General features: G+C 41.9%; 1 protein-coding gene across 8 annotated transcripts in view; it reads left to right on the forward strand.

The window, feature by feature from the left end:
* The window catches only part of robo2 (roundabout, axon guidance receptor, homolog 2 (Drosophila)), a 275,636-nt gene extending 261,670 nt beyond the window's left edge, over positions 1 to 13,966 (forward strand). For all 8 annotated transcript variants that reach the window (XM_022192116.2, XM_022192117.2, XM_022192110.2 and 5 more), the window contains 6 exons: positions 1,765 to 2,028; positions 2,980 to 3,194; positions 7,780 to 7,938; positions 8,138 to 8,404; positions 10,007 to 10,201; positions 10,913 to 13,966. In XM_022192116.2, coding sequence (XP_022047808.1) covers positions 1,765 to 2,028; positions 2,980 to 3,194; positions 7,780 to 7,938; positions 8,138 to 8,404; positions 10,007 to 10,201; positions 10,913 to 10,914 — 1,102 coding nt within the window. In that variant the 3' untranslated portion in view covers positions 10,915 to 13,966. The remainder of the gene's footprint in view (positions 1 to 1,764; positions 2,029 to 2,979; positions 3,195 to 7,779; positions 7,939 to 8,137; positions 8,405 to 10,006; positions 10,202 to 10,912) is intronic.
* The last annotated feature ends 693 nt before the right edge of the window (positions 13,967 to 14,659 follow it).

A 14,659-nucleotide genomic window follows, 5' to 3' on the forward strand; every position in this document is an offset into this window, starting at 1 on the left:
ACTCTTTGCTGATGTTCTTCAATCTGTGCGACTGATTTCAAGAGTAGAAAATAAATGTTAAAGGCGTGTTTTAGCTGTCTCCTGCTGCTCGCTAGTGTTTACATGTGCAGATGGTTTCAAATTGATCCATTTGCTGGATTCCACAGTGGGAAAAATCATATTAGTGTTGTTTCATAAAGAGAAAAATGTGTGATAGAGCGATGTATATGCTATGTATGCTCCCACCAACTGAGTCTGAAATACCTGAGTTTTTGTAAATGTTTGATGCAATACCATTCTCTTACACTAATTGCATGGCGTTTTTGTTGGATCAGCTGAGTCTTTTTAACGTTTCATTTAGTGTAGCGTATCTAACATTAGCTCAAACACACTCTACTTAAGGTATGAAGCAGCAGAAGCTTTTTTAAGTGATTGTGAGTGTCTCTCTCTTTGGTCCAGTAGGTGCGATGTCCTCACTCCCATTTCCAATCTGGGAGAGTCATCTGCTTTAATAGGCTATCTGGCAAATGAAGAGTCCCGCACACTGTAAATCTGAGGCTGCTCTTAATGGCAGCAGATTAAAACAGTTATGTCCTATGGAGTGTGCACTGACAAATTTCTTTAATGAACATTTTCTTTATGGCGAGTATTATTTCAGCATGTATAAGCACAGCTACGAGGAAGTGAAGCCTGACAGCCGCTGTAATTCTACTCAGGGCTGTCGTATAACAAATTCTTAGGAAAGTTGGACAAGGTCACAAAGCTCTATGTTCATATATAGCAATTTCTAATAAAATATTTATCCTTCTATGCTGTCTGCTTTTCCCTTCCTCCTTCAGTTACTATTTCACATTTGAAAGCACTGAAAATACTACACATCTCATAGTATACATTTTCCAGTTTCATTCCTCTGTAATAAGGAAGCCTTTTAACTCAGTGAGCCGTGTTACATGTATGTGATTCATTTTTGGGTGTGGCGATTTGGGTTTTCATATATAGATGATCAGACAATAGCTGAAACAGTTTACATTTTGAGTCATATTTTAGTCCGTTGGAAGAAATTAATCACCATCTATTCTGATTAATTTGAATCACAATTTAAGCAAAAATACCAAGCATTTTCTTATTTCAGCATCCCAGTTGCCAGTATTTTCTGACATTTTGTTAGTAGCATAATTGATTGACTGATTTGGAAAATAATTATAAAACTAATAACAGTCTGACTTGCCGTATGTTGACGGCGGGCATAAGCCTGCCACTGGCTTTGGATTTTTCACAAGCCTTTCTCCTTCTCTTTTACTTTCTATATGTCATCGTTTTGAAAATCCCTTTCACAATGGGACAAAACAACAACAACATACAGGCAGCAACTCCCCACATAGAAATGTTCAAGTTTTGCTGAGGTTTTAGGTCGTGAAGTCGGACAGTTCTGCTCGTCCTTTGATGATTTAGCCATTCTGATAACGGTGCTCACCTCCCTGTGTACAGATGTTCCACCACGTTCACTATTTTGAGGTGGCACATTGCTGCATTCTCTGTTTGGTTCTGCCCAATACGGTTATCATAGGTTTAAAGAATTACAAACCAACCAAAGCGTTTTCTTCCACTGTAGCAGAATATTAATGAGATGCAGCCACACCAATCTGTGTTGCAGAATGGTCTGACTATGCAAGACTATAAAAATAATTACTACTTATAGCCATAGTTCAGACTAAAGGTTAGCTAATGAATTTCCTGTATTAACTGACAAAATGTCTGACCAGTATGCATATATCCTTCGCTCAGGTATGACAGTGACGGTTGGGGCCCGCCCATGCCTGTGCAGACGTATCTTCACCAGGGCATGGAGGATGAGCTGGAGGAAGAGGAGGAGAGGGTTCCCACTCCGCCCATCCGAGGGGTGGCCTCTTCTCCAGCTGCTGTGTCCTTTGGGCAGCAGTCCACAGCGACTCTAACCCCCTCTCCTCGAGATGAGATGCAGCCCATGCTCCAGGCACATTTAGATGAGCTGACCAGAGCGTACCAACTGGACATGGCAAAGCAGACATGGTAAACACTGCATTAATAAATAGCATTATAAAGCATCCATCCATCCATCCATCCATCCATCCATCCATCTGTGATGACAGATATATTGTTTTAGTTGGTAATACATGCATTGTTGTCATTTTAAAATGCTTACTGTACATTCTGCTCCTGTTTATTGCTGCCAGGATTTATTTTGGTCCTGCAGTATTCCTCATGTCAACTGTGTGTGCAGTAGAGATAAACCCATTAATCATTCCACTTTAATGGGCCCATGCTACCACTTAGACGACTACTGTATTTTGCTCACTCTAAGAGACACAATTTCTTACCCATGGTTGTTTACTCCCCCTACACGCATGCGGCACATTCCATTGTTGTTGTGCTCATGCAAGTCAGATGAAGGCCATGCTTCATTTTGTCAGCAACGCAGAGAGAATGAGAGACTGGCATTCATTCATAACAGTGAAGTGGGTGGTGGTGGTGGAGGGGGGCAGGGAAGCCTTGTCAGGAAGGAGATGTCATGTTACCCAGTAATGACTATGTTGGTTAGAGAGCATCTCTGACAACACCAGTGGGCCAGTAATTACAACCAATTCCCACTGCAAACCGCGTCAAAGACTTTGCACTCCTCTAACAAACGCGGCTGTCAGCAGAGCAGGCTGCCACTGAGGTGACAGCCATGTGTCGACAGGCCTGGAGAGCGTGCCTTTGTACCATCCACAGCAGCAATTAGCAGGTCATTGTGTTAGCATACAAGCAGCTCTGTTGAATTAGTCGAATTGTCCGGATTTATTCAGGAGCTTACATGACATGGGTCTCTGAGATTTGCTCTACATTTATGCGTACGTCCTTGTTTTTTCACCATCATGTGGCACAGAAAGCGTTGAATGTTCTCTTTATTCTATGCATTCATCACTGCTCAACATCCTCTCATATAGGCTAATATGCTGTCTTTTTTTCTCTCTTTGTCAGGCACATGCAGGGAGGTTCCCTTCCTCCTCAGGCTCCAGCTCCTCCAGTGGGCTACGTGTCGAGCACAATGGTTTCCGACCTGGAGACTGACCTGCCTGATGATGAGGAGGAGGAGGACGATGAGGAGGAGGATGAAGGCTACGGAGCCAGGCATCCCCGCGGTATTGAGCACACACCAGGGTCTAGCATGGACAACCTGGACAGCTCTTTAACAGGTGAGGTGGCTGATTCCCAATTGGTGTTCACAATGTAATAATTTGGGTTTTTATTCATTTTATTTTTGTTCTAGTTTCTGGAGACAATATATCCATGTCCCACATTGTTGTTCCATCTTGTTTTACAGTAAATCGTGACACGTTCTCCATGAGTTTGCTATGTGTTAATGCCGAGTGCCCCTCAATCAAGTTTTTTTAAAGCACTTTTGACCGACTCTGGGGAATTCTAATTATCATTTCCAAAAAAGAGATAAGAAAGTCCATGAATTTTAAACAGGATAGTGAGAGGGAAATTAAGAGGAGGGAGAGGCAGGAGAGAATGACTCTGATTTAACTCGCACACAGCTCCAGAGCCAGCACCACCCATATCTTCCCGAGGAGATTTGAAATAAATTTCACGTGCGGCATATTCTATTTCAGACGAGAGGCACCATTTCCATTTTTACAACTCACTGAAAACTTTCACAGCCGTCTGTTAGGGGGACATATGAAGGGCATGACATTGGAGCCACAGAGCTGGATTCTGGACTGCTGCTCTCATACTGACCAGGCTTCACTATCCATTTGTAATCTGGAGGGCAGAACTGAGGAAATCTCTGTTAAAAGTTTTAACATTTTGGAGCAGGTTTGATAGAAAATGCTGGTGTTGTGTTTTTCTTTGTGAATACTGAAAAACAAAATCCATATTGGTACATTGATGGGTGGAAAGAAATGAGGAAAGTGCAGAAAATAGGAGGAGCTCAGGCAGTTGAGAGAGAAAGCAAGAGAGTAAGAGGACTGACAGTGCTGCTTCTGTCAGAGGCAGCCTTAAAGAGTAGTTTTCCATGGGATGATGGAACAGTGGTTTTGGTAGCGCTGACACATGCTGCTGCTGATGTATTTAGAGGAATATAAAGCAGCAACTGGGCCCTAATCTACTGCATCTCTCCTCCACTGTATTACTCTGAAGACAGCACTATTTCTTTTTATCTCTCTGCAAGTCTGCCTCTCACCCCATCGTTTGACAACACAGACATGGTCCCAGCTCCAGGGTTAGTGGGAGGAAGAAAGGGAAGATAGTGGAAACCGCTGAGATTTATTGTGAACCCCATTTTGGGACTATACAAATAGGGGAGGGTAGGAGTGAGATTTCTGTCAAGAGTCGCTTGATAGATTTGTCATTGTTTTAATAATATGGAAATAGGTCGGTTTTCATAATGTTACACCAAAGAGCAGTAAATCAAACATTTTCAATGATGTCCCAGAAAAAAAAAAAACCTTCTCCTCTGGGGCCATTTTTCAGCAGCAGATTGTCTGCACAGGCTTCCCAGTGCGTTATTCTATGCTCCGAGTTAATACAACATATTTTTAGCTGATAAATGTAAGTCCTCATGTTGTGGTGGGTATTCCAGTGCCATTTCCTGCTTGAGCCAGAGAGATGAAGTGAACACATAGGTATTACTTGGTATTACTTGGCTTTGTATAAATCGTACAAAGCTGAGATGTGGTAGCAGTGAGGCTGTTACGCCTACAATGAGCTGAAAGCTTGGCTGTTCTGGGCGATTACTCTCCCATAAAGCCTTGCCAGGTTTGTGAGGAGCAGGGTCACGTCTCCTGACGGCAGGTAGAGACGCCTGCTCGTCAGGGGGAATGATTTTCTCACTTAACGACATGCAGATTAGGGTTTCCGTCAGTATAAATCAGTTTTAGTGGCAGGAGGGACCAGGCCTGGGTTTTACTGTCCCCCCAGCCTTCCAGCATTTACTGGCCTTGCTCTGTCAGTGCATGGAGCATGGGAGGTGTCAGCCAGTGTTTTTTTAGAGAACATGGTTTGGCCCATTGCTCTGGTTCAAGACATGATAAAATGAGAGACGTGTAGTGCAAACCTTAGTGTGGAGCTACAGAGAAAAAAAATTATATTTCTAGGGCAAAAAGAAAAGTAGATTGAATTTTTATCAAATTATGTTACAATGATCACAGTTTGATTGGGCTGCTGTTTCTGAGAATAGAAGTGCTCCAGAGGTTCTGCAGTAGAGAGTGGCAGTTAGTGCAACTGAAAAGTCATTCTGTGATGTGATTTGCTGAGGCAGTGTTCCTTTGCTGAGCCGGAGGACTTGGAAGCTTCAGTGCTTTGGCTGGCACTGCCTATACTTCATTATCTGCTCTATTCTTTGTGGGAGGATTGGACCCAGTGGAATTGCTGTCTTTCTTTCTTATAGAAAAACTCTTAGAAAAGAATTTCAAAGAAAATAGCCAGGAAAGATGGAGGGCTCGAAAGTAGTTACTGCCTTAGATTTCAGTTAGCTACTGTAAAAATGGGTTGTGTAAGGGGGGTACTCTACCTTATGCAAGCTTATATTTTATAGAAGTTTCCATTAATCTGAGAGAATTTTCCTGCAAGAGGAGTGAAAAGCTGTTGCAACTTCTGCTGTAGAAGGTGCAATTCCCCGTAGTCACATCCAGTGACTAAGTAACCACCTCTCTTAGAGACGAAAAAAGACGGAGAAACTCGCAGATGGGGAAGTTGGAAAACTCTTTGAAGGGGATTTCCCAGTATGTCTGGATAAATAAACCACCGCCACATTACCAAGTTTTGTGTCCAATTTTAAATGTGTCCTATTGTACTGCAAAGGGAAGTGCCAACTGATATCCCAAACTCTGCTTCTGATCCATGTGTGAGTTCATTTGAATCTCGATCTGCAGCCATCCTGGCCCGGATTGTGCCACCTTTTTGTATCATAGCGACCTTTTAATAAATCCTGCTGCTAACTTTTTGTCCCCATCGTTCTCTCAACAACCTTTACCCTCACACCTCCCCACTTCTCTGTTACGCCAGTCTGTTCAATCACATCACTCGGTGTGAGGGAGAGATAGAGTGTGTGAGCCGAGCGCTTGGGTTCATGCCACTTTAGCAAAGTCTGCCAAACCAGTCCCACAGAAAGCTGTCACATTAGCCGACTGTTCTCCGTGTTTTTGCCTGCCAAAGTGGCATATTTTTATTGGCAGACTCATACTTTTATATTTAAAGTGCTGGGATAGCATTTTATGTGAAGGGAGAAAATCAAAGCATAAAGAAATAAAGTACCGTACAAGTCAAAAGTCTAACAATATATACACATTTTCCTTATGTGTGCACTACTGCCGAATACTTAATTATGTTTCGTATCATGTTGAGCAGGATATTGATTAAATACATATTTTTATCTTTGTTAGATCTTTAAAGTAACACTACATAAATTTAACTGTTTAAAACTGCACTAGCCATAAGTGAGATGCCCCTATTTTGTATTCTGTTTCTCTTTTCTTACAATTATTGCAGCTTTTTAGACACTGGTGCCTGTGTATTGTTAAACAAGGTTAAAAAAAATACTCTATGTGCATACCACCAGGTGTTTGATTCAATACGCTGTTTTGTGAGATGTCACCTGAGGCAGTTTTGTAGCTAAGTCTGCTCTGCACAGGTGCGCTCATTGTTCTTTATCAAAAGAAGAGCAAAATCAGTTGATGACAGTCCTGCTGTTCCACTGTGTGCATTCCTGTGCGTGTTTGTGTGCATTTTTTGTGAGTGCGTGTGTGTGTGTGTGTGTGTGTGTGCAGTTTATGTGTTTGTAATAGATGAAAGAGGGCAGGCCAGAACAGAATGACTACACAAAAGCACTCACCTGCAAGAACAGAAATGCCCTGCGGCAAATACGAAATCATTTACGTGTAGGACGTTAATATTACCTCCTTTTTATAAGATCACTTGATACCGTCATCCATCTAAATACAGACTCAAGGCACAGATGTTCAGAATGTCAGATCATATATCCATAAAGGTTGCGGTCACTGTGCTCAAAAGTATGAACAGGATGTGGTTGAATTTGAGTATTTCTAGATAAAAAATAAATCGTTTCACACACACATGCATTAGCTGAAAGTTGTGGTGTTCCACAGGGTCCATGGTGAATGGGTGGGGCTCAGCCTCGGAGGATGACCGTAATTTCTCCAGCCACAGGTCCAGCCTCGGCAGTTCATCCGATGGCTCCATCTTTACCCACTGCAGCTTTGCTCAGGCCCTGGTGGCCGCTGCAGACAAAGCAGGCTACCGCCTCGAAGGCACAAGCCTCAGCAAGAGAGGTTGGTGTGTGAGAACCAGACACCCACTGCTGGACTGGAACTTGCACCAGTGGCAGTTGACTTTCTCCTTTCTGCTCTAAATATTCCTCCTGCCATCTTTTGGCTAATGTTTGCTGTCCTGTGGTTTTCTTGCTCCTGCTTGTGGATGCTGTGCCCAGGTTGTGCATGGTACCTGCTGTACATGGCTGTACTGCGGATGTCTCCTTATCCTAAACTCAGCTCGTCTGCAACTCTTTTGCCATTGCCCTCCAGCTTCTTGGATTAATCCTGTAATAACTGGGTGACATTTTACACTTGCAACCTTTTGCAGACTTCTACCAGGGTACTTTCCTTTCTAATGAAAACCTTTCCCCTTGTTTTCTAATAGGTTTTTGGATCTTGATTGATTATCTATATTTTTCTCGATGGCAGTCTCAGTTCCACTGTCTGTTGCCTCTTTTATATCTTTATTAACCAGCTGGCTTGTGGTCCCGTTTCCCTCCTGCAGGTAAAGGCTTGTCCCACAGGCCCCGGCCCAGCAGTCCATTTTCAACAGATGGCAGCACAGTCGGCACGCACAGTTTGGGCCACCAGAGGGCCACCAGACCCACACGCAAACCCCGAAGTCAGGGCACAACACCCCACCGGAGAGACGCTGGTGCAGACGGTGAGGCAGCAACTGAAGACACATTTTAAATAGTTTTAGCTGAAACTTTCTTAATGCCTTTTGTTCATTTAGCAACAAGTAGGAGATATGTTAATATGCAATATAACACTGGGTGGAAATATGTCTAAAAATTATTAGAAATTTCTAGTTATTACAACATTGCATTCAACTGATTGATTTTGAGTTTTCCTTTCCGCAGACCTACCTCCTCCCCCTGAGCCTCCTCCCTGTCAGGGACAGGGCCGTATCCAGGGGGCTCGCAGTGTAAGCAGCATGGTACCCCCCACAGATAGGAAAGCTTCTTCTCTGGAGCGCCCGCCTATGTCAGGACCCCTGTGTGGGCCGGACGACGTGAAGAGCTCCATTGACAGGCAGACACGCACTTCTCTGGATCATCATCGCCAGGCTCAAGACAGACTGGGCTCCATGGACCGAGCTGATGATGGGCGCAGGGGACACAAAACAGGTACGCATGAGACTAAACTAGAGTCTGCAGCTATGCAAACAGTTCTGCAAAGCTGCACTGCTAACATGCTTTCAATTGCAATGCTTCCATGTTTAGCGTACATTATGAGCATGACTACGATAGCACTTACAGCACTATTTATACATTAAGCTGAATGTCAACTGAGGTTACTGGGTCTTGCAATATTGTGCGTGATTTCATGAGCAAAAGTATTGGAGAAATGGAAATCTGGAAGTGCTTGCATTGGTGGATGATAAGTCATCACTTATTTTATTTAAATCATTGTTTAGTAATCCATCCAAAGGTTGTCAAGACAATGTAATCCATACCAAATGTTGGAGCAGAGAAATGCATGGACAGACTCACATTACCATCAGAGCCATGTTGCTGGTGTGTTTACAAAAGGTTCAGGGAAGCAAACACGTTTTTAGGATTATGCGATCCAGAATGCATAAGACCTCACTTTACTTGCTTCTAAAAATGTAGGGCGAACCACAGCAGGTATAGTAAATTAACACTTCTGTAAAATATTGGACTATACAATATTTCATCACTAAGACAATAAAACATACAGGTCTTGCATTCTAAGCAAGTGAAATCAGACTGGAAGTTGAACATTTCTTGGTCGGGTCTGACATATTTAGTTTATTAAAGAGATAATTCATTGTGTTGTAGCAAGAAGATGACAAGAACATAGGAGCTGAGGTGCTGCTGGGGCTTGGCTATGGGGGATTTTTTTCTCAAACTTCTCGTGTTGAAGTTAGCTTTCATGCTGCTCTGAGACTGGGTGCCCATGAACAGATTGCACCGTCTGCCACTTGCTCTGGTTTCCAGAATGCCCCCCTCAGCCCTCCCTCAGCCTCCCCGTTGCCCCTGTAACTGTTGCCAGTATTGGTCTGCTCTGCTCCAAGTAAGGCAGGAGGCCCCGGCAAGTGAAATGCACTCTAATCGCTGCAGCTTTCCCTTCTCACACAAACAGCAGCCACTCTACAGCCCATCTGTGTGTCTGTGTTTGTGTGCATGTGTGTTTATGACCGTTAGAGCTCTCCATGGTGTGCTCTCTGGTCCTATTTTTGCCAGGACTTTCTCAGACAGTTAATCTGAGGCTGTGAGACAAAGACAGGTGCCACAATCAGCATCGCTACAAAAAACCCTGTAGGTGAATTCCCACATGTGTCAGAGACTGACTGATTCACAGTAGAATCCACTGAGGTCGGGGCAGGCTCTATTACAGTCATTAGCGGAGCAGTGGGGAGTGGTTTGATGAGATTTCACGCAATGACGGAGACTGCTGAGGGTCAATGTTATGCTGCCCTGCAGCAGGGGGTGCCTCAGCAGCCAGTGGTCCCTCTGTTATTGTATTTACGCCCCCCATAAGGCTGGTAGCTGCAAGGCCATGTGTGAGGCTGAGAGTCCTCTCTGTGGCATGCCCTGGCATTGCTTGTTGGCACCACCACTCTGCAGATGTCAGGATGAGGAGGGGTTTAAAAAGTACTCTTTGTCTCCAAGCATCAGATGTCAGATGTGTGTCACTGCAGTAATAAAAATCACACATCTACTTGTCTAACTCAAAGTTCTTGGTTCCTGTGTGTGTGTTTTCAGAGGAAGGGTGTGTGCCGTACAGTAAGCCATCGTTCCCATCCCCTGGTGGCCACAGTTCCTCCGGCACAGCCTCCTCCAAGGGCTCGACGGGGCCACGCAAGACCGAGGGTCCACGACAACCACAACAGTGGACTGCTACAGAGCACGCTGAATTCCTGGGGACCAACGGACAAGGACAATACTCAGGAGAGTTATGTAAGTGTTTCAGGACTTTGATGTTTTACAGCATCGTTTTATGATAGATGACACGCGGAGTGAAAAAAGTCAGATTTTATAGTCCAATAATTCTGACCATAAAATTACCATACATATTTCTTGCCAAACAACAATTTATCCATCCTCCCAGTGCTTGTCGAGACACTTAAAGAATGTGTCTCTCTGTACTTCCAGCATGTAACTTCTACAAAACTGCAATGTGTGTATGGATTCAACAAGCACAGTAAAATATGTTAACTGAGCTTTAATGGTAGTGGTGGTCATTGTCTTAACTTGGGCGGCAGCCAGGCTTGCTTCCTCCAGTTGTATGCTAAGTGAGCCTATATAAGGATAAATGAGAGTAACTGCAGTTATATATAGTATTCATGTAACACACATCTATATAGAATCACACATATAGCCACATACATGGTCTTATGGTTGACTGTGGATGCATATATATGAATAACTACACTACGACTAACTTCACACACACATAAATGCTTTAGATATAAATGGGTATAAATAAATGAATACAGATGTATATGCGTATCTGGAAAAACATAGATGATGTTTTCCACCACAATCATCTACTGGTTACAACTAAAATTAAAGAAAAAAATCTATAAATACAATGTAATTTGCAAACTTTGAGAGGGCTTTTTCATTGACCAACCTCACAAGTTTGTTTGTCCCCCTCTATTCTCACAGAGTGATCTGCCTGGGATGTGAACTGGAGAAAGCTGGGCCCGTCCTTGGAAGAATAAGGCCCCTCCTTGTGGGGGCGATGAACTTTGTCCTTACCTGTGTGTTCTCAGAGGGGAAGGAGTGCAGCAGAGAGAACCACAGAGAAAAGCAGTGTCACAGAACTGTAAATGTGATGTATAGACACAGACATACTGTACATCTCACTATGTTTTCGTCCTCAAGAAAATATTTTCCACCTCCTACCTTACTGTAATTTTCTTTTTGTTAGAAAAAACGCAAGTAAAAAAAACCCGAAAACATCTATATGAGAACAAATTTTCTGGTAACTGCCCTTGGGGAAGAGGGAATTTTGTTTCCTGTAAATATATTCTTTATCTTGTTGTTGCATTGCTATGCAAGCCTAATTCAGTTTGAGCTTTTTATTTCCATATACAGGAACAGTTGGGTTTTATCTGGTTATTTGTATTATATGTGAATTGAGTGGCTGTTTCGCCATAAAATAATTGTTTTATAATCCATTGTTTGTTGATAGTTACCATTAATTATTATCATTATTATTATTAATTATTGTTTTTGCACTGCAATTTTTGGTGATAAGCACAAAACATAGCTCCTGCTGACATGAAGAACCGGAAGAATATGTGAAGAGGAGTTTCTGTACTGTAAAGTAAAGAGAAGAAAATTATATACTAATGTACAGAGAGATATTAAAGAGTAATGCTTTGCTCGCAGACAGCAACAAATAAGGCGCCCATTTCCATAGTCGAGACAAATTGGGTGGCAGACACACAAGGTTTCTGAAGGGCAGAAATGAGGCCGGAATTAGACAAAGGATGCTGTATTGTTGCAGGTGACTGAGTTGGTTATTTAATTCCTAATTAACTGTCCTACAGTGATAGTTTGGTGTTAGAAAAGGTTAATCCTCAGTGTTTTGAGCAACTCCAGGCATTGTCTTGTTTTCAGAAAGGGACTGAATGAGTGCAGTTTCTTCATTTTATACAAGGGTCTCCAAGCATTTCAAGTTTTTTTTATGATTTACTGCCTAAGTAATTTTACTACACTGAGTTTACGCTCCTCTTTTAGCACACGTACAATAAAACCAGTCAAAAGCAAGGAGGAGTCGGTAAAATCTGTCTGCATGCTGCAGTCCAGTCAAAGCACTTACAGAGGCAGATTTGTGATTCTTCTAAGGCCTTAAAAGGTAGAAAACACAAACAAAGGAGTATCTACTGTGATTAGTGGTAGCGATACTCCTAAACCTACCTGGAATATCAGTGGAGCAACACAATTTGTTTACATCTTTTAGGATTTTTTTTCTTTTTTTTAAGTACCAACCATTTTATAAAATGATGTTTGCTTTTAAGAGCACTTACTGTTTTATGTTTGTTATATTATCTGTGGTACATCCATGAAAACACAGTGACCTGTGGGTTCCAGCTAAGTGCTGTTAAATTAGGCGATCTATTGAAGCCATTGTTGCTGTAAAGGTTGGTGCCTCAGTTACCAATACACTACTATCAGCCCAGTCTTTAGTCAGTAACGCTGAGGGAAAAAAAGAATAGTGTGTGTAAGATTTACAATGTAGCTTTGAGTCAGAGTGATATCGGAGAAAGGCCTTGTATATTAACTAGCAGGTCCCACTGCCTCCATGTCTACAGTGTGGAGCGGAACACTTTCTATCTGCCTGACTGCCACTAAACACACACTTATCTGCCGCTTTCGACTTCTCAGCCTCTGATTCTCAATTTTTTTGTCCTTTCAAAAGATGTTTTTATTGGTTGTCCTTTTTTTAAATGAGAAGCTTGTTTCTTTGTATGCCTTTTATGGACTCCAAAACGCTGCTTACAACAATGTTTTCAATATTAATGTTCAGGATTTTTGTGGTTCAATGACTGTTTGTTTTGTCTTTTTTTGTACTGCTAATGTTGATTAAAAAAGGGGGGGCGGGAAACTAAAGGCCATCAGATGCTGTTGTACTGTTGTCGTCATGCCATCGTCATTTTTTTTAACCATCCACCCAGTGGCCAGTGTTCTGGAAATGAGGTGCAAAGAGTATCTCAGGTTATTTTACATTCTGGTGGTGTTTATGTATGTGTATATATGTGTATATATCCATACGCATCTCCACTTGATTATGCCATTCCATTTTCATTGACAAGATTATCCCTCTCATGTCCGATTCTGTCGTCCCCTCTTCTTTTCTGCTGTGGATTTTGATTCTGAGTATAATGTGCTGGTTCATCCACCTTAAGACAAGATGTCAGTAAAAGAACATACCAAATTAAGATTGATATTTCTAATGTCTAATGCGTTTTAGTGTCTCTTTAATACTCATTGTTTTCTTTTAAATCACAGTGTCGTTTTGTATTTATTAAAATGATAATAAAAGTATATTGTGAAATATGCATAAAGATTCGTGAGATATAAAATGTGTTTTTTTGTTCCTTGTAAAGTTTGGTGTCGGAGCCGAGCAGAGAGGCCGTAAGGAGATGATAGGCTCGCTGTGCTCACAGCACGGTGAAGTGCCGGGTCAGTAGTCGTCCGAGTCACTCTTCGTCTTGCATGTTCACTGCACTGCTCTTCTCATGTCAAAACTAAAGAAACGTGAAACCTTTTCAACACAACGAGTAAAAATACTCACAATTTGCTTGTCAAGACAATAGAGAAAACGTCTTTTTGGAAGGATGAAAGTGCTTTCCCTCTCTTTTGTTCATTTTCTCAATATTGTTGGTTCTTTGTAGCCTATCTGTGTGTTGCCTTTTTGCTATAAAAGAGGATTAAAAATGACAAAAAGAGAAAGTTGTTGGGTGAAGTCTTTCTGTACAGTCCGGGGTGCGGTGACACTCCGATCCAATGCCATTTCTACAGTACAGTACATTCTCCTTTTTTTCTGTAAACCACCTTCTGTATTCACTTGCATGTCCTTGTCCAAGCAGAGAGTGGATCAAGAAAATAAACTTTTACAGTCTCATTCCCATGTCCTGTAAGATAAATCCATGTTCTTTTATTTCCTTGTACCTGGATCAATATCAAATAAAATATTTTTGAAAAATGTAATATGACTTTAATTATATTTGTCTTTGATAGACAGACTGTGGCACTGGAGCTTTAAATTAAACACAAAATACTACTGAAAACACTGAAATTGTATTTCAGATTTTCTAGGCTATCTATACTGTGGCTACAACATTAAAAATGCAAGTTTGCCCGTTTCCTCAAAACATGCCTCCTCTAATATCTCGATAGTGTTTGACTCAGCAACAACATGTGCGTAGTTACTTGTGTACGTGTGTGTGCATTAAAGATGTTTGGCCCACTGTGTGTGTGTTTGAAGGAGTTCCTGACTCAGCTGTGCGTTTTATGTTAAACCAATCCTTACCTTGATCCTTCCAGAGGAGCAGCTTCAAACACAAATCCAAATCTCCTAAATCACTGAGACAGGCAGCTTGCTTTCAAGTTCTCTTACACAGAGCTCAGACTAAAATAACTTGTGAAAGAAGTGGTGAAAAACTGGATTTATTAAACCACAAATGGTGTCTGTATCTGCATTAGTGTACGAGTATAAACAAGCATGAGTGAGCTTGTTCTGTATGGAACCATCTCTCTTAGGTTACACTTATGCTTGGTTATAACTACACTTGTGGGTCACTGATTCCTAGATTTACAATTGAACAATGAAGCATGTAAGTGTTTGGTTTAGTAATCCATTCCGTTGTGGTTTTTATACATATCATGTAAGAAACACAACAT

Source organism: Acanthochromis polyacanthus, chromosome 13 (genome assembly GCF_021347895.1).
Source record: "Acanthochromis polyacanthus isolate Apoly-LR-REF ecotype Palm Island chromosome 13, KAUST_Apoly_ChrSc, whole genome shotgun sequence".
Taxonomy (NCBI): domain Eukaryota; kingdom Metazoa; phylum Chordata; class Actinopteri; family Pomacentridae; genus Acanthochromis; species Acanthochromis polyacanthus.